General features: G+C 37.8%; 1 protein-coding gene across 1 annotated transcript in view; it reads left to right on the top strand.

Moving 5' to 3' along the window:
• BBS9 (Bardet-Biedl syndrome 9) overlaps positions 1 to 13,721 on the top strand; it is a 74,273-nt gene extending 60,552 nt beyond the window's left edge. Inside the window, exons 12-14 of the mRNA XM_083130363.1 lie at positions 4,739 to 4,946; positions 6,467 to 6,655; positions 8,719 to 13,721. Coding sequence (XP_082986489.1) covers positions 4,739 to 4,946; positions 6,467 to 6,655; positions 8,719 to 8,891 — 570 coding nt within the window. The 3' untranslated portion in view covers positions 8,892 to 13,721. The remainder of the gene's footprint in view (positions 1 to 4,738; positions 4,947 to 6,466; positions 6,656 to 8,718) is intronic.
• The last annotated feature ends 10,190 nt before the right edge of the window (positions 13,722 to 23,911 follow it).

The raw sequence follows: 23,911 nt of genomic DNA, 5'->3' as shown, positions 1-23,911 counted from the left end.
CCAGTTGTGGGACAACAGGTGTCTGGTGCTTTGCCAAAAACTCCCGTAAAACGATTGAGGAACGAGTACATGCATTAACGTGATAATAAACCATCCAGTACTTTTTCTGCCTCTCTGTGGCCTATTGCGCCACACCTTTTCTCGTAATCGTTGCATAACGTTAACATACTGCAATCATTGTGGAACCATGCGACACAAACTCCGAATGGACGATCCCCTGCCAGTCGAAGAACATGATCAACATACTTTAACATGGGATCTACTCATTCAACATCCTCAATGGAGGTTCGACCCGAACTGAAACGTCTATACCATTCGGAACACTGTGTTGTAGTGAAACATTCTCCGCCATAGATTTCATGTAACATATCGTATATCTCTTTGAAAGTTTCTGCAAGTTCACACAGAATTTCACACACATTCGCTGCTCTTCCATGGGCAGGCACTCAACACACCTCCACTCAATGCACTCTACTGCCTCACTGCAGTTTGCAACAACATTGAAATTCGCCCAAGCTAATAACTAAGGCCACTGCCAGGCACCAGCACTGTATTTTCTCTTCAACGAATTTATGTACACACTTTACATAGTTCCGTTTCTTTTTGAACAGGCCTTGGAATAACACTTACTGTATTATTTTGTACTATCCAACAGTGGTTATGTAAACTTTTTAAGAGGAACATTACTATTTCTGAGGCTTGGATTTTATGATTAAATCTATGTAGGCCCTTAATGATAAGAAGAAATTGTGGGTCATGGATTGTGTTTTGTGAAGTAATTGCAAAGGGTACCCTGATCTTGCTCTAAATATTTGTGTTATATGTGTGTATGAATACACTCTCAAGACAGTGTGAAAAGTGAGTGTTGCTATGTTTATAAGTATTAAATAACAATGCATTTCCCAGCAGCAGTCTTGCCTTGAAATATGAGAGGTATTATATTTCATGGCAACCAGATTAAATCTTGTAAATCTGCGTTAAGAGGGCATAGTGGTAGCATCATCACTGTGTAATCAAGGGATCCCGGTGGAGGCACCTGGTGGTTCGGATTCCACTTTAAACTGTACATCCAGTCCCGATTAGTCTTACTTTGCATAAATTGGACTTATAACACCAATTCAATCAATGAATGTGCACTAAAACTGCACCTTTCATGTACATACTTCAGAAGATACAGTAATGCCACAGTATATATATTTTACATTATCTGATATGTGTGTACCAAATTGATTTATATTTATTGGTTAGTTCTCCCAGATTTCTGTCTTTTTAATGTAATATGAATACAATGGAACCTCTATATTTCAAATTTCATGGAACTAAGCTGAAAAAAATTAAAATGCTGGAAAATGTAAAATCGAGAAAAGTTCCATAACATTTTGTTTCATTGGAAGCATCAATATTGAATGTATTCTGCAGCAAAACATAAAATTTGGGAATGTATAATCGGGGTTCTGCTGTATATGGTAATAATTAATTATGGTTTCCACTGAACTGTGGTGGAAAAGTCAGGAAATTTCACAAAAGTATCCAAAAATCATGAAAAATTTAATACGGTTCTTGGAGTGAATATGGATTTTTCACATTTATAATTCCTAATTTGATAAAGCATATTTGTTAAGCAGAAGGAAATACAGGGTGTCCCACTAGCTTTCGAACCCGAAAAAAAAGTTATAATTTCCGAACAAACATACATAGAAAAATGAAATTCACATTACATGTACCTTGTTTCATGCTGAATACATGATCGTCACAGCAGGTGCTGCAAGTGTCTTCCCTGGACGTCCAGACAGGCGTATACATGGCGTTCCATATTGTGAAAAGTCCGATGTAGAGTCTCCGGTGTGATCTCGTGAATCGCATTCTCGATGTTGTTTCGAAACTTTTGCAGTGATCGTGGTTTTTCTGTAGACACAACCTTTAAGGAAACCCCATAAAAAGAAATCTGGAAGTATCAAATCTGGGGATCTTGGCGGCCACAATCCTTTGGAGATGATTCTGTCACCAAAAAAGGACTCAATTTCTGCCATGGACACGTTGGAAGTATGGCATGTCACTCCGTCTTGTTGGAAATAACCGCGACGCAGTTATTCATCATCCAGCTGATTCACAAATGCACTGAAGATGTGTAAGTAAACTTGTGTGTTTACTGTATCTTCAAAGAAGATGGGTCCAATGATACACTGTCGGGAAATTGCACACCAAACTCCCACCTTCAATGGTCCTTTAAGGCGTCCAAATTCACGTTGAGCGGTCTGATACGATCCCGATATCCAATATTTCTTTACAATGAACACACATTCTGGTACGGTGTACCGATCCATCCTCGCGATGCAGGGACTCGTGTCACACTAACCCACACGCACCACTTCGCCTGGCGCCACCTACCGTCTTTGTTTTGATGCGTGCGTTTATTTTCAACCCTGCCTCGTGTTCAGCATGAAACAAGGTACGTGTATTGTGAATTTCATTTTCCTATGTATGTTTGTTCGGAAATTATAACGTTTTTTTCGGGTTCGAAAGCTAGTGGGACACCCGTTACTTTATTTTTATTTTAAAATTTTATAAATTTATTTCTTTATTTGTATATTTTTGCAACTGGAACCATGGCATTCATATTTTAACTTAACAATCAGCTGTAAACAATGTTAAACTAATACATTGGAACCCCAATTTTACATTCCAGGATTTTATATTTTCCCACATTATGCATTTAGTCTTGATGGTCCCAACATAGGAAACAACATAGCAAAATATTATTAAATTTTCCTTGACTTTATATTTTCCAATATTGTAAGTTTTTCAGCTTGGTCCCTTGAAAAATGTAAAATGTAGGTTCTACTGTTTATACTGAAATGAGGTACATACATATCCACGAATCTGGTTTTTATGATGATCTATCAATTTTTGTGGCCACTGCCACCATCCTCTTAGGATCTTTTGTAATGTTGCTTAGTGAGCTTCTGTTTTAGTTTTGTGGCATGCTACTGTATGCGCTCTTATTGCTTACTTGTCCACTGTGTTGTCTGCTGTTACTTGGTGCCAACCACTGAGGTAAAAGGATCCACACGTGATGTGCATATCCACTGCCGATCTTTAATTCATTTGGGCCAAGATTTGATGCAAAGTGTGAGTGCAGGGCACATTACTTCCGCAGATCCACTAACGAGAGAATCCAGCATCACCTGACAAAAGAAAACTCCCAGTCCTCCACCACACTTACCAAACACATCAAATACAACAACAAAAAATTAGCAATGTGACTTACAGCTCACATACCAGCCACATTCGACGAGCCACAGACAACTGCAAGGTACATCTGAGAGGAAAGACATCAGTACTAGCTTCTGGCTTAAGATATCTTAGCTGAATCGCTGAATGATAAAACAAGTTGCACGTGGTCTGTGGATGAAACTAGTCAATGCAACAACTAACATACAAGCTGTAAAGGGGGAAATTACAGAGAATAGGAAAGAATGAAAAAGTAGCTACTATTCTTGGACATTGTAAATATGGTATATCTTCTTTGGTCATACGTTTAATTGAATTTAAGTAATTAAAATCAATTTCGGGAAGGCCTAGGATCCGGCATGGAGACCGCCTTTATGGCAGTCACCCTCTGTTGCTGCGTTTACCTACGAAGAAACTCACCATCAAACAACTAATTAGGCCTAGTGCTTGGGCAAGAAGCGGCAACATTAAAAGGGGTCCTTTCCGAAGCAGCCAGCAAGTAAACAGGATTTTGTCAAAATAACCGTTCTGTGCTGTGATTGCACACCAGTTTCTGCGACGGCGGAATCATAGATCTTATTAGAGACATGTACTTAGCATTCATTGAAGTAGATTGTATTGTACAAATTGTATGTCGAAGTCACGCTCTTCGTTCTTGGAAGCAGACAATATATTCAGTTAATGTGGTCTTGATATAAAACAATGAACTTCTCTCTTCTTACACTTCAAACCAATATTTAAACATTTTCAAAGTGGAATTTATTCATCTTGAATACAAAGAATGTTGTCAGACATCGCCAAGCATAACTGCAGTTATCCGCACTATAACTTTATTCCAAACTGCATACATTTCCATAAATCTCCATCCTGCAAGATCTTGTGTAGACGAAACAAGGCAACTTTTCCTTGACTTGCTCTGGATGCTCGTACTCTGGAAGATGTGACATCAACTTCCAGCCACAGGGCACTAAACGTGCATGAAGTTGTCTGGCCTGCGGAATGGGGCTACCGATTGATACAAGAGTCTCCTGGATGACATAATGGTAATGCCGTTGCCTTGTAAGCAAGGGCTCGTGGATTTGATACCCATTGGATGCACATAGTGGTTTGGATCCAACTTTAAACTGTAGGTCCAGTCACGATTAGCTTTTCTGTGCATAAAGGACTTAAAAGTGAACACAAACTAATTAACACAAAGATTGGCACCAAGGATCAGCAGAGGATGCTGTGGACAACAACAACAGCACACCTAGCATTGTTATGTAAAACTAAAAACAACAGAACATCAGAAGAACCAGTTTCATGGATAAGGGAGTTTTTCATTTCAGTATAATAATTAGTTACCATGCCTTTCTTTTTCCGAAGCATGAAAGTTAAGCTAATGTAAAAAGTTTACAAAATCATTTGGAAATGTGTTTTTAGAATGCCTGGAAAATTTCAGGAATTTGGTTTGGCAAACTGAGTGAAACCATCCTTATAATGGACGATCTTTTTCTAATTTTTTTAGGGATGGGAAGAAGTCACTGATGCCTCTCTTATGTACTTGCTGCGGACATTGCTTGCAAAGTCTGGAAAGGATCCACAGAGATCTGCATCACTAACTTTGGAACCCATGAAGGATACAACCCGATTGAAAAAACACATAGCTTCTGTTCTGGACAGATTTTCCAAGGGTATTCAGTTTGCTGAGAGAAGAGATGACTCTAATGACAAATGTAGGTGCATCCGGTTTCCTTTTTTCTTACCTACCAGGTAACATTATCGTAATTTATTTAATCAGTGCTATTTGGTTAACAACACAGCTGTTGTCCGTGAGTTATAGCCCAATCCATGTGTGTAATGTAAATGGGTACATATAGTATCTATTGTTGTAAGTAATTGTCATATTGTTAGCCTCTTCCTGTTTTATTATTTTTGCAATGAATAGGCATCCTTATCCCATCCCTGTTGCTACAGAAACCACAGAACGTTCTAGGGTCACTGCATCGCCCAGCAGCATATATAGGAGGGAGAAATGAAGACAGGAAGGTTAAAAAAGACTGCCTGAACCTTCCATGACCCTTGAAAAAATGGTCAAGGAAAGAATGTCCACCTTTGTCACCCTCTTCCTGTTATGCTTTTTTTTGGGGGGGGGGGCAAGATGCTTGTCAACTTTGAACTAGCCGCCCTTTGCCAGTGTGTACTACACCTCAAGATTTATGACTGTGGTTTTCTCTCTTATTGGGGAAATGGAGGATGTTTAAAAAGGTCAAGTATTACGACCATGCTTCCTAATGTTGGCTTTTTCTCGGTGGTTGTCTTTCAGTGTAACAAAGGGTCTTTGTTTCATAAGGGTGGGACTGGGCAGCTTTCACACATAAATAAAGACCTAGTCCTGGCTCTAGAGATCGACAGTTCGATGCAGGTCAGTTTCTTTATTCTGCCCATAGGGGAGGGACCTGCAGATTAGCAAAAAGGGGGGGGGGCTGAAGCAGATCAGTTCTTGGACAAGAGTACGAAGCATTATAGTGGCCGTATTATCGCAGTACCTGTATGTCATGACTCGTGTTTATTAAACTGTGAGACTGAGTTAGCACTGCAAAAAATAGTGCACTCTTACCTCGATGTAGGGCAAGAGGGGAGCTAGCTTATGGATCTACTGCATCATAATCAGGAACCTGTACAGAAGAAAAAAGGGAGTTAGGTTTAAACACTTGTCTGATCCTGGTAGGTCATAAGGAGGGCAAGATGTGTTCCTACATGAGGTCATAAGGAGGGCAAGATGTGTTCCTACATGGATTGCCTGGATACGTACATCCCTAGACTATGAGCACAGCCAAGAAACATTATAAAATGTCAGTTAACATGACGCCCTCTAATAATTAGTTGTATAATAATTTCTCTTGTAGTTAAAGGTTGTTACAAGCACAACAGAATTTTTGTCCTAATGTTTCAGGAGAATGCACACTCCCTTCATCAGACATTTATTTTTAGTTTGTTGTTACAGTTATAACAATGAGATAAATTTAACAAAAAAGAACTGGGATATATTTTTTACTTTCAAAATAAATGTTTGATGAAGGGAGCGTGTGTTCTCCCAAAACGTTATAACAAAAAATTGTGTTTATGCTCGTAACAACAGTAAACTAAAGGAGAAATAATTCTATAATTGCATCTTACAATGTAAGCAATACATACATACAAGATAAATTAAGTTCCTTGTGTAATATATCATTACATCTCATTTTTTCTTCAGTGCCTGTGATAACAATAGCACCAATTCCTGAATTCGTGGAGCCAAATCAAGATGAAGAACCTGTGAAGGAAGATGAAGTTCTCCCCGTCGGAGCACGATATGGAGAGAGGAAGTCTGCAGATCCAAGGAAAAGATCTGGCTTGAGGAGAGAAAGTTCCGCCGTTCCTTTATCCAGTCAGAGCGAGAATGGTAATTTATTCTGTACCAAGGCCTGTTAGAAAATTAATGAGATTCGCAACTCTATCATGAGTCATGTTTAAGCAGGTAATACATCTGACCTTGGCTGTTTGCCAGTACAAGTGTGGATGGCAAAGCGTGAGTAGTGTTACGCCTACAGTCCATAAATTAATTGTGTCATAGTGACGTGTTGTAGACAGTGGAGGGTACACTTGAACAGGGGAAGAGTTGAAGTGTGCCAGGGAATAATTAATCGGATTGAGATTGATCATAAGAGGTGACGAGTAATGTGTGTTTAAATACGACCCCTAAATATAAAGACAGTCAGGAGTGGCCCACTGGTTGTCTGTTCAAGTTGAAAAGTCGTGTTTGGGGAGAACTGAACTATCGCATTGATATTTGCCATGTTACAAAATGGTCACACACAGAACATTTGTAACTTAGCCATGTAAACTTCTTGCTTCTGTAAAACTTTGAAACTGTACATTTATTTTAGGCTCACCCTGTATACTCTCTATCAGTGGCAAATGTTCTTTTAAAGGAAGGAGTAGCAGAAACTACAAAGCACCCACCCACGCCTTCATATAAGTATGTATGAATGCATATATGTATGACACTTTATCTTTCTTTACACACTCACTGTGTTGACAAGAATGTTCAATATCAGCTAACCACCCACCCTGTAGACAGAGGTAGTGTGCGCTACCCCTCATTATTTGAAGTATTCATCACTTCTCTCTATCATTATACCCCATTCTTGAATCCTAAATTCAATGCACTTTTCTGTCATCGCACCCCCATTTCTATTTGTAAAATTTCCAATGGTGGGGATTGTGGTAACTACCATTGAATGCCGTTGTGAATCGAAAAGTCTTCGCGCCTAATTTTTTTGTAGCTTGTTATAAGTGTTATTACAAAAGTGAAATATACGAGAGATGCAGTAGGCTTTTCTTGGAATGGCCATATTGTAACTTCCCGATTTCTTCCACGGCACGGTGCTGTTATCAGTTGTCAAAGATGGCCAGAGTGCTCAGGAACCCCACGCCATATGAGCAGCAAAGTGTTATTCGTTTTTTATGGTGCAAAGGACAAACAGCCACAGATATCCACAGGGAAATGGAGCCAGTGTATGGGGACAAGTGTTTATCAGTGCGAAGACTGAACCGGCAGGGACATAATTAGCATTTTATAGGTTTGTCGCGTGTTACTCACAAATCCAGAATATAAAAAAGGAAAGTTAAAAATACGTAAGTACAAATTTTTAACTTTCCTTTTTTATATTAGGGACATAATTAGAGAAAGGAATTACCTGTCTCGTTCTTGAAGAGTTGATCGCTAATCCTCCTATGTTCACTCACACACCCAGTCCGCTCCTCTATCTCTTGAACTTCTCTCTTATCCTCTCGCTCCCAAAGCCAAACATTGACACTCTCTAACTACTCTCGTACAATCTCCCTCCTTCACACTCTCCCCCTCTTTTTTTCCCCTACTTCCATTTTACAACTCATGATACTGGAAATGTATTCTGCTGTCGTAAAAGCATTCTTTGTATATCCTGCCTTCTACGAAGACCAGGGTAGCTCAGTAATGCGAGGTACACTACGATGGTATCAGTTGATAGCAGTCTACGACAATTAGTTTTATCCATCAATTAAGTTTGTAACAGATACATATGTTTTTTGTTAGGGTTCTGTCTTCCATTTTGTTTTAGTTAAGTGGTTTATCCCGATATTGCATGATGGGCACAACTGGCCCATGCGTTAACATACCCATAAACTTAAAATCAATTAATCATGTACTAAAAACAGAAAATTACAACATAATGTAAAATTACGTGTGGTAAAGCGAGTTACACATTTTTACACAACCTTCTAAAGCATTGATTTGGTATAATCTCTGGGTATTGTGTGGAATGGGGAAAGCTGGATGAGGCATAATCTTGGCTTCTGACAAGCGATAGGGCCAAAAATTGTCAAACAGAAGGGGAAGAAAGAAACCAGAAGGGGGATTCAAAGTTACAAAAGTAACATAATTCACAATATTTGTATGATGAAATTTGTTTCTTTAATTTTCAGATGGTGACGTGACTGATAAGATGGAAGCTAAAGAAGATGAAAAGGAGGTCGAAACTGCTGAAGAAGAAAAGGTAGAGACTACAGATTCTGCTATCAGTGAAAAAGTGAAAGCAGTGACTATAGAGAGTCCACCAGAAGTATTTCCTGTTGTTGACGAAAATGACATTTGGTGATGCGAGTGCACTTTAGTTTATAAGTACAGTATCTGTGTTCAGTATTCCGTCCATTTGTACCGAGATTTGTTGTTATTGTAAGCAGTACATTTTAACTGGCTTCATGGGTCCCCCTTTGGAGTGTGGTGTGAACATCAAAATGTAGATGTTGACCCAGCAGTGGGAAGATAATTAACAATTTAAAATATGAATGTTAGCCAACTCTAATTAGGGTCCCCAAATGTTTCAGAAAAAGAAGTATGGGACAGATGTTTTTTTTGTTTTTTTTTTAAAGTCAGCTCAGTGTTTGCTCTTCGTAATACATCGAATTGAAACATTTCTGAACAAACTATTTCTGACTCAACAGTTTCAAACAGTTAGATGTTGGGATAAAACCTGTCCCATGGACCATGGAGGCTTTAGTTACGAGGATCATTCGGAAAGTAACTTCCGTTTGGGTATAAAAGAAACACCAGGACATTGTGAGAGTTTTTATTATGTACAACTGAAAGAGACAACTCTTAGCTATTTTCCTACATAAGCATCGTTTCTGTTGTGACACTTATCATATCGGCGAACAAGGTTTACAATACCCATGCCAAAGAAATCTGCCGCTTGTGCATTCAGCCACGAAAAAACTCATGCCAACTGTATTTTGGAACAGAAAAGGGATACTGTTGGTGGAGTTCCTGCAACGAGGCACAACAATCAACGCCCAAGTGTATTGCGAAACCTTGAAGATAATGCAACGAGCAATTCAAAACAGGCAACGTGGCATGTTGAGTTCTGGCATTGTTCTCATGCATGATAATACTCGCCCGCATACTGCTGCTCGAACCAAGGACCTTCTCCAACACTTTCAGTGGGTATTGTTTGACCACCCTCCTTACATCCCAGATTTGGCCCCTAGCGATTATCACCTCTTTCCACAAATGAAGAAGTGGCTAGGAGCACAGTGTTTCACCAATTACCAGGAGCTCAAGGACAGTGTTACTGCATGGCTGAATGCACAGGCGGCAGATTTCTTTAACATGGGTATTGTAAACCTTGTTTGCTGATATGATAAGTGTCTCAACAGAAACTGTGCTTATGTAGAAAATAGCTTAGAGTTTTCAGTTTCAGTTGTATATAATAAAAACTCTCACAATGTCCTGGTGTTTCTTTTATACCCAAACGGAAGTTATGTTCCAAATGACCCTCGTAAAACTGGTCAAATGCTCATGAATTAGTATCAGATGATATTATTGATATTGATATCAAGGAATAATGGTTTGGATTCAATCGTCAGGAACCACCTCCGGGTTTGAATCCCAGCCTACGCATGGGTGTTCCTTGTTACTGTCCCTTCATCAATTTCATCACATTATCACTCATCCTAATCATCTCGATTAGCCAAAAGTGGCAGAAAAGATACATTAGATAACAGAAATTAACCAATCAATTGACTCGAAATTACCCAGCAACTTTCTTCTTATGATATGTAAAATGCTGTAATAATTCCATGTTCAAGTTCCTTAAAATTAGTTGAAAATCATAGATTCTTATAATGCAGGATTTTTTTTAGGATTCTAATGGGTTCTGTAACAGGCCAAGAACCTTTTTCTCGCACAATTTCAATTCGGTCCAAGTTGTGTATTGTTTAATTTCAATACTGAACTTTGACTGTATTTAAATTGATCCGGAGAAAAGGTTCCAGGCCAAATTGAAATACTTTTAAGATAAAAGGGTTGTTTACAGTCCAGAACCCATTTACGGTTGCTGATTTTCTCTCCCGGCCCGGAATTGAATATACACTCCTCACAAAGAGTTTGAAATCTTGTTATATTAGGCACAAGTTTGGAATATTGGTATATTAGGCAATAGGCACGATGGCATTTGTTGACAAAAACACAAGAACTTCCAGCAGACAGATACCATGTGTTGTTGCATTCCAAGCCTGTGCCTATCACCTATTGTCAAATATAACAATAGTCCAGACTTTTTGTGAGGAGTATATTTACAATTCCTGGTCCTTTAACAACCCCTGTCTAAATATCCAGGAAATTATACAAAATTCAAAGTTTCTATTTATTTTGCACCAATACTGTGTGAATAACTGCATTTTGTCTTTACATAACAAGTATTTTTTTGTTCTGATGGTATTCTTGAAAGCTTTCAAGCAAAACTCTTGTAAAGTAATGCTAATGAACGACTTAATTATTACAATTTTAAAGCATCGGTGGGAATCGAGAAGAGTCTTGGTATCAGTATCAGCTCAAAGTGGTATTTGCTCAGCCTTAATTACAACCATACCAGATGGTAATCAAGAGGTCCTGAATTAGATCCCCTGTGATGGCTTGGATCCCACTTTAAACTGTATGTCCTGTCCAGTCCAGTCTGAGCATAAATTGGGTATAAAACAAACTTTTGACAATATACCAGAGTTTTGCTTAGTAGTATTCTTCGATTCACAGAAAAGATAATCAAAATCAGGGGTTGAAAAATGCAGGGTGCCTGGTTGCCATAGCCTGTGCATTTTAGCTGGTGCCTGAATTTTAAATTCAGTTTAAAAAGAAAATTAATTATTTCGAGTTCTCTTAGGGAAATTTCCATTACTTCTTTTTAAATAACGAGTATCATTAAATCAAAATAATAAACATGCCAATATGAATGTTTGCACTGTTGCTAACCGAATTTTAAAATCTGCAGCGGTATGAATGTATTGCATACTTATTCATGCTGTTACCAGTTGAGTCTTCTTTAGGAAGGCCACTCTGGTGCAAGAATTAATTACTTTTAATCCAACCGTGTATTAATTGATAAATTAAATGTTTTAAGATCACACTTCGTAGCTTATCTTACTTGGATTCATGCTTAGCCCATATCTGCCCTAAAAAAAATCTCCTTAAAAAAAGGACCTAAACTATTTTTTATTTGTCTACCCCTGATCATAATATTAAAAGTAGATATAAATTTAACCTTGTAATTCCCTAATTTTGGTTGGCAATTAATGAAAATTGTGGATTTTCAACGATTCTCATGATGTTTAAATTTTACAAGTGTATCTTAATTTGCAAAGCTTGCAGCTTGCTTTAGAGAGGACCAGTAATTAAATTTGAGCTAATATCTGATATCTCTATCACCAGTATCAGTCAATAACAATTCATCCATAGCACATAGGCCATATCCATCAACATTTCAATACTGTTTACATGTTCTTCTCAAGAGGTGTATTTGGATTGAAATGAAATAATGTAACATGTATGGTGTTATTCATACATCCTTTTGTGAATATTTGTATCCCTTTTTACTGTATATGTTTCACATCATTGTTAGATGAGTTGCTGGAGATTATAAATAGTTTTAGTGTAAAGAAATGCACAGCTTTTTTGACTACAGTACTTCCGAGTATTTTCGTGAAAGTAATCTGTTATTATTAACAACATTTATGTTTGGAGAAATAATTGCTAAGAAGCATCAATGTCATGTGTGTATCAAGTTTTCAAGTGTATGTGAACCATTGTTCAGACTAGAATGTGAAACAATCTCATATTTGCATCAGGAAATGGAAATGTGAGAGAACCAGTGATCTCATATCAACAACTTCAGTGCCTTCTTTCAGGATTACATTTGTGGCCATGTTCGATAAAGTGCACTTATTTTAATATTCTGTAACTATTTGTTGAAATGTTGGAATAAGAATTTTTAATTCATAGTAATTCTGGAAACATATTTGATCTGTCATCGTTAGGAGCATGCATATTTCGTTTTTGACGAAAAAACGAAATTTGAAAAAACACATTGTAGTGTTAATTTTTCATGTTTTTGAAAGGTGTGAGGTGCATTTTGTGACCATATTTCGTCACGAAATAATGCGAAATGAACTGCAAAAAGCGAAATTAATTCTTAAACACGAAATTCAGGGTTTATACACCGACGCGACACCTTCCGAGGTCTGAATTATCCTGAGAGTTATGCAATTCCCGGAAAATTGATTAATTCTGCTGTTAATATTGGAGAAGCAAAAATGGACTCCTTTACACAGAAATAAACTTTATACTCTGATAACTACATAAATGTGCTATTAGAAGTGAAATGTTAATTCTGTGGAATAAGTGTAGTTTTTAAATCAAATTTAGGATTATTTTCACAATTTTAAAACCAATATGTCTTTTTATATGCCACTTTTCATCCATTTTTTCACCGCTATAACACCGATATTTTATTTATTTACCGCTTTTGAGCCCGAAATTGACCCAGTTTTTGTACCGAAATTTTGCCTTTTTATTTACCAAAAATATGTGCCTCTAGTCATCATCATTAATTTAATCAACAATAACGTCTACAAACATTGGCCTGCATCATCAAAGTTGTCATTTCAGAAAACTGCTATGATGTTAAGTTTTGAAAAAAAAAATGACATCCGTTCAGAATTCCTTCTAAACCATTCAAGTGAATCTTCATGTGATTTTCTTTCATTGTTGTCTAGATGTCCATGATACAAAATAAGCTTATGGTTCAATGAAACTAAAACAAATATATAGACAACAGTGAAAGCAAATCACACAAAATGTGATTTGAATGCTCTAGAAGGTGTAATTTTCTCATCAGCTTGAATATCATAACGTTTTTAAAAAGGAGATAATTTTTCAAAAACTAGTCTACTGGTGCAGGCAGGCTAAAGGTGCAGTGTAGCCTTAAAATAAATAATTACAAAAATGTTGATTTCAGAGAATATTAATACTGTACACTGTAAAAGTTTGTGATATATACATCTTTGTACTATGTCATTGCCCATACTCATGAGAGCAGAAATACGAAATTGTAATTTTGTTCTCCAGAATTTATGTATTACACTCATTTTTTAGACTATTTTCACACCTACAGGTATTATCATTTGTGTTTGCATATTGTTTTTGCTATGAGAGAGTAAAATCCTTGTGTTGTGCACACGGGTTTAAAATGTATTGAATGACTATCCTTTGCACATCAATATTACATGGCCGGATGTAACCTGTGGGCCATAATTTAAGCAGTCATGGTGTAACTACAGGGTGTCCTGTAATTCTGGACCCATAGGAGTTTTCAACAGGATAGCGCCCCTCCTCATTATGTTCTTACATTGCGACATTGCCTTAACACACAGGTTCTCACACATGAGACTATGCCGAGGAAGAATGAAGTGCTCTCTTAGGAATCCAGATCTCACCTCGCTCAATTTGGTTTTATGGGGCCAACTAAAAGCCATTATGCACATGGTCGAAATCCAGAGCATTCTCCTTCTTAAAGAACACACTGGTCATTCATGTCAGCAATTTTCTGTGACTATGATCCCATAAAGTGTTGCAGGAGGGAAAATTTTGTCTTTAACAGTGTATGTGATACTCTACAAATTCTGTAATTCTACATGTTTTTCTCCAATGGATGCAGACTTATGAGACACCCTGTATATCCCTAGATTTAATGATTATGTACTGAAAGTATCTGTTGTTGTTGTTCACTTAAATTTTAAGGGAAGAACTGGGACTTCTTGACTTAACTTTTAAGTGAAGAACTTCAACTTCCATGTTTTACCACTTAAGTGAGTTCCTCAGCCTTGATAAAATAAGTTAAGCGTAGAAACGGTACAGTGTTCTCATTCCAATCAGAGAGAGTTGAGTTGCAGGCTAAAAAAACATTCACTAAAGTTTGTGTTCAAACACCAAGGGGGGACAAAAAAATTCAAATTATCTGAAATTCGAATGAACAAAAATATTCATTATTAAAAAAAATCAATATCACAAAACTATTGTATTACAGTATAAACAAAAAGAATGAACATACAGTGGACCTTACCATAAAAATTGCCATATTTTGTTCGTTGTCCTATAGTGCAAACCTAAAACAATTCATCTCACAATAGCTACCAGTAAATAGAAAATACGTTTAAGTAAGTACACTGTTTCCTCCAACTTGAAGACTCCAACTCTACATAATTTTTGCTTTATTTTTAATGTAGGATGATAATCACTAAAGAGTATCCCATACTCTTTAACAACGTCACATTTCTTCGTCATATCTCTATCCACTTTTCTTATCAGAACATCTATGTTTTTCTCTAAATGTGTCCCAGGTTCAATACCCGGTGGAGGCACAATGGTTCGGATCCCAGTTTAAACTGTCCCAATTAGACTTTCTGGTCATAAAGTGGACTTAAAACAGTCTCACTAATTCACGTTTGTCCCTAATGTTAAGCTAGTATACACACCACAGTTCAACATTGTGAACAATGTGCCGTAAGTAATCACAATTGACAACTGAGGGCAGATAAGAATACTTTCACAAATCACTGGCTGTAGAGTGACCACAAGGAAAAGAACCTTTGGCCAGAAGTCTCCGTGCATCTTCCTCTCCATCCATTCAACCTGGGCAATAAGGAAGCATGTTCCACTCTGCCTCCCTACTCTGGGGAGTATGATGAACAGTAGTCGCTAGTCTGCGCAGGCTCTTTTGCCTGTGATTCTACTATAGTAGATGGATGCTACATATCAGAATGACTGTTTCTGGATAACTGTATTGAACCAAATTAAAGGTTCAAGAACTCGAATTACACGTAAAAGTTTACATTGGTTTTAATAGGAATTTAAAAAGGAATAAACTTCTGCTCAAATTACAAAATAATTGGAATTTTGCAGTTCGAATTAAAAAGGATCCACTATTTTTTTTTAGTTTTGGTTAGTTTCTAATGATTTTTGAAGCCCTTAGAGAAGCAAACTTTGCACCTGGAAATTCCAAAATGGGTAGTTTGATACCTAAAAGTGAGTTAAATAAGTTTTCAGCACACACGCCCTCTTCCCATGTTAAATGCATGGAGCTCCAGAAATATTTTTGATTCTAGATTGCAAGTAATGTAGAGATTATTATAATTTTATGGAAAGATGTGAGGTTAACCTTTCTTTAATGAGCATCCACCATGCACTAAATCAAGTAAATTGAACTTTTATATCTTCTTTTGCACTAAACTGTAAAGCACAAACTATTTGTAACAGTTTGTAAGTTTCATCCTGTTTCCGAGTATGCAGGAAAGTTCTAGTCAATGGCATTTTAGTGTTTGTGATCTATTTTTGTAAAAGACATTCACAAAATAAATATGCAGCATGCGAATGTGAAATTTCTGTTAATTTGTGAGAAATGTGACACCCTTATTCCTATTGTAGGGGTAGAGTATTGACTTTTTCTTGGAAAAGGTGGAAAATAAGTCATCATCGAAATGTTTCTATGTAGCAATGATGTATTCTCCCATTTAACCTGGTTGACAGTTTTCATGTGTGTGTATAGAAATTGCCGGGAAATTTGAAGTTGTTGGATTTCTGTTTTTGTTTTACTTGAATGCATGCATTTATGTTTTATTTCTATTATATATAATAAATATATACAACAAATAAGAATTTTTGCTGTAAACCAGGTCAAATCTTCAGAGTATGCCACTGCTATGTACTTTACTGGTACAAGGTGTTAATGGTTATTTTTATCAGAAGCTCACTAAAACAACAGCCGAGTTCTGATATCATGTGTACAAAGGTAATTATTGTTATTTAGTGTTGCTTTTTTGGCAATTTTTTAAAATGAGGATGAGTGATAATCAGATGAAGTTGATGAAGGTACATTCAAAAATAACAACCATGCCCAGGCTGGGATTCGAACCTGGAAAATTTGATGGGTAGATTGAAAGTTGACCACTGAACACACTCCGCCACCGAATCGGCACCTGTGGACAAAAGGTAAAATTGCTAAAAAGCTAAATTACAGAAAGAGTGGAAACATTGACAATGTCAGCTGACCCATGGCATGCTGGAGGCAGTCATTTCATTGATTCATTTGGTTTATTCTGTTCTGCCACTTTTGGCTAATTGCGAAGATGAAGATGATGATGATGAAATTGATAATGAACACTTACAAAGAACATTCGTGTCCAGGCCAGGATTGGAACTCAGAACCCCCATGTGCAGGCCCGTAGCTAGAGGAGGGCAAGGGGGGCAACTGCCCCCCCTGAGACCATGCCTTGCCCCCCCTGTGAAAAATATAGAACACATTACTATCTGGAATTCTCACTGTTCTTTACAATTATATCCTATATTGCTCTAGGAACTTAACAAAGACACTTATGGATTTGGTGATTTATTAAGGAATGTGTGTTGGATTCCATAATGTCGTACCAGAATTGGGAAAAAAATATCTTTCCATATTCAGATTTCGGAAAATGATTTCACGATTTTCAGACATTCTGAGTGACCTTATGTTATTAAAGATACGTAATGTGTAGGACAGGTTACTGGGTCAGTTATCAAACATGACGAAAATGTGATAGTGTTTCACATTTATTATTTCTGTTAGAAAGCAATAAAATTTGTGGTGTGATGTTGGTTACACCAGGTATCTTTTGGAGTGTAAATAGAAAAGGTTCTACGAAAGTTTTGCAATACACCTCTCATTTTCAAAATCTTTGAAAATACTTTTCACCACTTCTTCAACCTTCAAAACCATTCGTCGAACCAACTCCTCTATAATTCCTGAGGGAAGTGGGTACACTCGTCATCCCACGCCCTTAGAAGGTTCTCTTAATTGGAAAACCTATTCCTTTTAGCCTGTTATTGACGTGAGGAAACAGTGCAGAGTCACATGGCGAGGTCTGCACCGTAGGGAGGATGCTCCAGCACTTTCAGTCCCGTAGGTGCAAAATACTCGATGCCAACTAAGCGTCTGCCTTCGAACGTGGACGAGTATTTTTGAGAGCTTGAACTACTTGGGCAGCCCTCCTCGGTGTACCACTTCGCGGTGACGGTCTTCTGTGTTAATAGCGCCACGTGCTCCACAACTCCCCTTACAGTATAGGCGAACATCATCCTCTTCTTTACTGATCGAGATTCTTGCACAGACACTGGCATAGGCGTGAGCAGACCTTCTGATTAAGGGAGCAAAAGCCTTGATGAAAGTTCAGTCGGGAAAGAAAATCCTCATTTTATTCTCTGTTTAGTTTCATTGCATTGGTGGGTATATATAATGCAGTAACATAGAGGAATCATAACGAATAAATAAATTATCTGTGAAATATGCTGCCCTCCTTTTCCTTCAAATAATTGTGTTCATACATTTAAGACAAAATAGTTTAGCAGTAAGAGTGTGAAGTACTTAGTTATAACTTCTTTCACTGGTAATTTACAATGCATTAGAGAAAATAATAAAATTGCGAGCGAAGCGAGCAAGAAATCTTTTACATCCAAATTTTTGCAAACTGAAAACAATATTGATTTAATATGGCACTAAAAATTCCATGGGGCGCCATGGCATTCTCTTTTACATTTTTTTTCATTTAGATCGTTCGGCACCCAAGGCCAACTCCCGCCGCCCACTAGCTACGGCTCTGAACTTAACAAAACTGCAATAAAAGCAGACATTGCGAGCGAAGCGATCAAGAAAACTTTACCAATTGTATTTTTATCTCTATAAAATTTGATATCGAGGGGGCAATTGCCCCTTTGTGTCCCCCTGCAGGTGGTCTTGGCCGCCTGGAAGAAATAATGCAAGAAAGAGTATCTTGAGTATCATTTTGTCCTGTTACTCTTAGATTCTCCTAGTCTTGCTTTCTTTAACCTCAATGTTTGTCCCCCTAGAATTGATTTCTGTTCAAGGTTCTGTTCTGTGGTTGCGCCACTGCACCCTCTTCCCCCATAGTGCTTTGAACTTTAATCGCTTGAAAATACTTGATTTTCTTTAAGAGTCTAATGTCGTCTAATATGGGTGATAAGATTCCTCTACACTAAATTTCTAGGTGAAAGTATAATAATGTAGGAACATGGAAGGGGGGGGCAAAGCCACCCCTCCCCCTTAGAAAAATGAATGTCAACCTAAAATAATATATTTAACACGTGTAATTTGATTTTTCATAGTAATTTACATTAATGCGATGATTTCAAATGCAAATGGTGTTTTTGGGGGGCAAATATGATAAGCAACATGGGTGTGTAATATGATAAATGTATTTTATAAAGGAAAGGGTAAGTGTTGACTTCCTGTTGGCATGCTATCATTTCCATAGTATTCTATTGCTTTTAGAATATTTAGCGGCAGTAAAAATAAATGCCATTTGCAACCGTGAAGCTAATTGGGATTGCATACATTAAGAATGGCAGATGATGCCATTTTTCGATGGCTTGTATTGTAGCATCGAAACAAGAACTGGACGAGCAAATATAAGAAAAGTTGTTCGCCTTGATGTCCTCTACACACTGTGAAAATTGCCCTGCGTATATAGGTTCAAGAAAATGACGCTGCGTTGCCAGAGGTCCTGGATTCGAATCCCGGTTTGGACATGGATGTTTGTGTTTGTCCAAAAATGTAAAAAATGACAACCTGAGAAAAAGTGAATAACAGGGCATACTACCGCTTAGGGGTATTCCTTTAAAAAATAAAAAAAGTCGGTATGGCGTTTGTATGCCACGTGGGAGACCGGGGTTCAATTCCTGGGGTGGGTGAACTAAGATCGGAATTTTTCCTGTCTTGTCCCGCATAAAACAGCTCTGGGTCTCATCCAGCCTCAAATCAATGGGTACCTGGGGGTAACCCTGGGGAGTAAAGGCTGCCGGAGCATGGTGCTGATCACATCACCTTCAATTTGGCCGAGGTCGAGAATGTGTGTGGATCTATCCCCACATCCCCTAAATGTGTCTTCATGGCACGGTGCTATATACAGGAAACTTTGACTTTTTTATAACCTAATTTTTTGCCAAAACATTCTGTCAACTCTTCAGCTGTGGAGTGGATTTTCCTAATTTTACTCATCTTAAGGCATTCTATTTTTCACAGAAAGCAGTATCAGTATTTTAAAAAATCCTGATATTTGGGGTTTGTACGTTTTGGTGGTGACAGGCATCCGTGAGACCTCATGCAGCAAGGATGGAGTAAGGTGAAGGAGGCCCCTTATACACTGTATAGTTGATTTCATATTATAGTCATTAAGGAACATATTTTTCATAAAGAGGATACAAAATTCCTTAGTATGAAATGACATCGTAATCCAAGAAGTCATTGATCAATCAAGGGGTTCCCATTTGTTTGTCGGGTGTCAAAGAAATGTGTTTTCAACAATAAAATAATACAATTCACACAATATTTTGCAAATTGGTTAAAGTAACCAGTAAGCCAACATTTTCTGTAGTGATGTAAGCAAATAGGATCCGTGGTAGTCCTAAGAGACCCTCAGATTCGATTTTCGGTGGCAGCACATTTAAATTTCAAGTAGATACAGTCCGGATTAGCCTATTTATCTTAAATTTTATTCATATTTGATGTTAGACTTTTTTTCTTTTGTTCGTTGGAGTTTCACAATATCATCCCTTTCCGGTTAGTAATTGCTTTGTGTGTGGGGGGGGGGGGCACGCGTCCTCCTATGTTCCCCACTATATCTGCCAATGCGAAATAATATATTAAAAATTTGTCCCCCCTACTAATAACACTGGACAACAAATTTGAGGTCATGTTCTGTCCTTTAGTTGAAAACAGGTGATTTTGACTAAATTGGAGGTGCTGAATCGATATGTAAAATCCGTTTTCTCCTAACACGTACCATTTTTATTGTACAGTCACATGACATTTTGTTACACAGACATTAGACAGGTAAATCAACGTATTCAAACAAAAGACTAAATAAATATCTACGAAAATGTCCTTTGGTTGAAAACATGCGAGTTTAAATAAGTTAAAGGTACTAAATCGATATGTGAAGTCAGTTTTCTCCCAAGACATACCATTTGTATTGTACAGCCACATGACATTTTGTTGCACAGACATTAGACAGGCATTTTACATATACAAACCAAGGACAGTACAAACTTGTACGGAAATGATAATTGTGATACAAGATGTGGCCGCGGTGGCTCAGTCGGTAACGCGTCTGACTACCATGCTCAAGGTCCCGGGTTCGATCCCCGGCCGGTTCAAATCCGGGAACTTTTCTAACGGTGGAAGCGGCCCCGGCGCCTACCCAGCGTCGAATAACATGGGTACCTGGGGGAAACCCTGGGAGGTAAAGGCGGTCAGGGGCGTGATGCTGATCACATCACCCCCACTCACGACCGGATCAAGAAAGTGTGGGGCGTTACCCCCACACCCCCTATATGCCTTCATGGCGTGGTGCTATGCACAGGGGAACACTTTACTTTTTTTCACTTTTTTACTTTACTTTTTCTTCTCTTGTATCTATCTGAAGGAGTCTCTCTGATGATAGTCCAGCAATATTCAGCAAGCATACTGCTGTTCCATCGTCCACTGAACCGCTTTTCAAATGTTGCAATGTCTTGGCAGAACCGTTCCCCATGTTCATCACTAACAGCCCCTAAATTTTGTGGAAAGAAGTCAAAATGAGAATCCAAAAAATGTGATTTCAGGGACATGTGGCATCCCATGATTTGGAAACAGTGCACCTAGTTTGATGTGTAATGGGGGAAGAAAAGCATCTTTAGGGTTCACGAGTTGTTGATGTGATACGTTCTTGATTCCTGGTACATATTCCTGTCATGGTGGCCATATTTTCCGCATATAATGGTTAACTCGGTCCCGGCTGTCCCATTCACACAGAAAGCAACAAAATTTGATATATCCTTGTTGCATGCCAGTAAGAATTCCAATTACTTTCAGGTCTCCACAGATTCGCCCCTTGAATGTATTATATTCAATGTACTGCGATATGTCACGCATTACCTCATATGTCTCCTTTTTGTGAACAGTATACGCCACTGGCACTAATGGATAAGCATTACAAATATGGAGCAGTACTGCCTTCAGACGTATCTTACACGAATCAATGAACAATCGCCATTTTGCTGGATTGTGTTCATGGCCCAACTCCTAAAATAAAGCATTAATATTGTTACAAAACGCAACTCCTCCAGTCTCCGAAAAGCAAGATGAAAAGTTACTCTGTCGCGTTCGGAACGTGCTGATTTTGACATTTTTATCCAATAGATTCCATTCTTGAAGTCGAGAGCCCAAGATTTCTGCTTTTGTTTTCGATAGATTTAAGTCCCGTACCAGATCGTTTAACTCTTGTGTGATGAGATGTGGTGTACTTGAGAGGGTTGGTGGCGCGAAGTCGACGTCTTCGTTGCCTGAACTTCCTTCTTCAATTGATGTATCAAATGTACAATTTTCGGTAGCTTTTGGCACAGGTAGCTCTTCACTATGAGCCACTGGTCGTCTTGCTGATTCCAAATTAGGATATCGGATGTGATGTTTTGATTATGAAGAGAAGCCCAGTACATCTGTCAAACAAAAGTAACAGTCACTTACGTGGTTACGTGGGCTCTCTCCAAACCATTGGTACGGCAAATTTTAGCCCACTTCGCTTTCCTTGCATCCAGTTTCGCAAGTTCCTAAAACAAGAATTGCAGCAGATATGTGGTGCCCATCGCTTACCTTGATCGCCTACTCGGCATCCAAAATACAGTTCATATGCTTTTTTTACAACAGGGGTAAGGCTACTTCTTTGACTATTCAACGTCAGTTCACCACATATTTAACAAAATGAATCAAAGTTATTCTTACACTGACGGAACATTATGATCCACTGAACGAAGCCTCCTTTTCATACACACCTCACTAACAGAAACCCGCCAGAAACGTTAAAACTTTACACAAACACCTGCAATTGCAAAGCACAACCTTCACGTTGGATAGGACAAAACAGATGGCAGCGCTTGTACGTCAGTGGTGCCAGCACTGTTATTGTTATGTAACACATTTATCACTAGAGGATCCAGCAAAACGTTTCTTTATGTAACAATGCGAACTAATAGCGATATCATTTTTATCAAGCGCTGGAAAAAAACCCAGTTATAAACAGTTAAAGGAATTTATAATTGTTTAAACGTAATTAATACACATAATGTATAAAGATGGTGTTTTTTTCAAAAAACTGTACGTGATACGAAGAAATTAATTGCAGATTCGTGTTTTGCATGCAAAAATACATTAGAAAAACATATTTTTAAGCAAAGGACAAATTTCGTGTTGTACAGTGTAATTCCTGGCTACGGGCCTGCCCATGTGTCATAGCACCCTGTGCTAACCATTCTGCCACGAGGTTGGCTGGAAATAGTCGTGGAAAGACTAGTGCTGAACATTGTTATTGAACAGTGTTTGGAACTTTGGAAAATAAAGTTCACAGTCTTATATTGTATTTTAAACATGTTTTCTCTTATTTGAATTAACATTCTTTTTTTTAAGAAAAGTGCATGTATCACATAAATTGCTGTTTCCTAAATTACACCTGGAAATCTGAGGAAATTTGGAAAAAAAATGAATCTCTGGGAAAATCAGTGACAATGTGAGTGACTAGAATATGCTCCTACATGTTGATGATAATAATTACAATTAATGTTTATTAATGATTGCAACTTCATTAACCTACTTGATACAAGCTTACAACAGATTTGGTGGGTTAGTAACGGTCTGTTCCAGGATTCGGCCAGGGAAGCTAGGGGAATTTATGAGCCAAGAGCTCGACCTAACGTTACCTGGTCTTGCTTACCCATTGCATTTATCAATGATCAGATACTTAATTTCTACTTCTTCTACATGAGGGAAACAAATATAGATTTTTAACATATTTAATTAATAAGGACATAAACCTAACATACTTACACAAGAAAAAGGATACACTTGTTATATAAATATATATAGAATTATAAGAATATACTCTTTTCCAGTTCATTTTACCTTAATCTTATTCTGGCTATATATGCAATATTTCACACCAATTATCAAGGCCAAAATATTTGTTAAATTATTGTTTTGATTTACTTAAATCACCTACCCTGCGCCTAGATCTTCTTTTCGCTAAGTTCATGTCAATCACTTTCACCGCACTTTTAGTCCGTTTTTTGTGCCAGTTACATTTTCCACTACCATTTTCATATTTACACTACTACTCTCACTATCTTCATCAGTAATCAACTCACTATCCATATCGTCTCCCATTGCGTCTTGTTGTTCTTCCTGTCTTTCTGCTGTCTTCTGATCCTTAATGT

The sequence above is a fragment of the Lepisma saccharinum genome, chromosome 1 (genome assembly GCF_977018435.1).
Source record: "Lepisma saccharinum chromosome 1, izLepSacc3.1, whole genome shotgun sequence".
Lineage (NCBI taxonomy): Eukaryota > Metazoa > Arthropoda > Insecta > Zygentoma > Lepismatidae > Lepisma > Lepisma saccharinum.
This window is presented reverse-complemented; position numbering and strand designations above follow the sequence as displayed.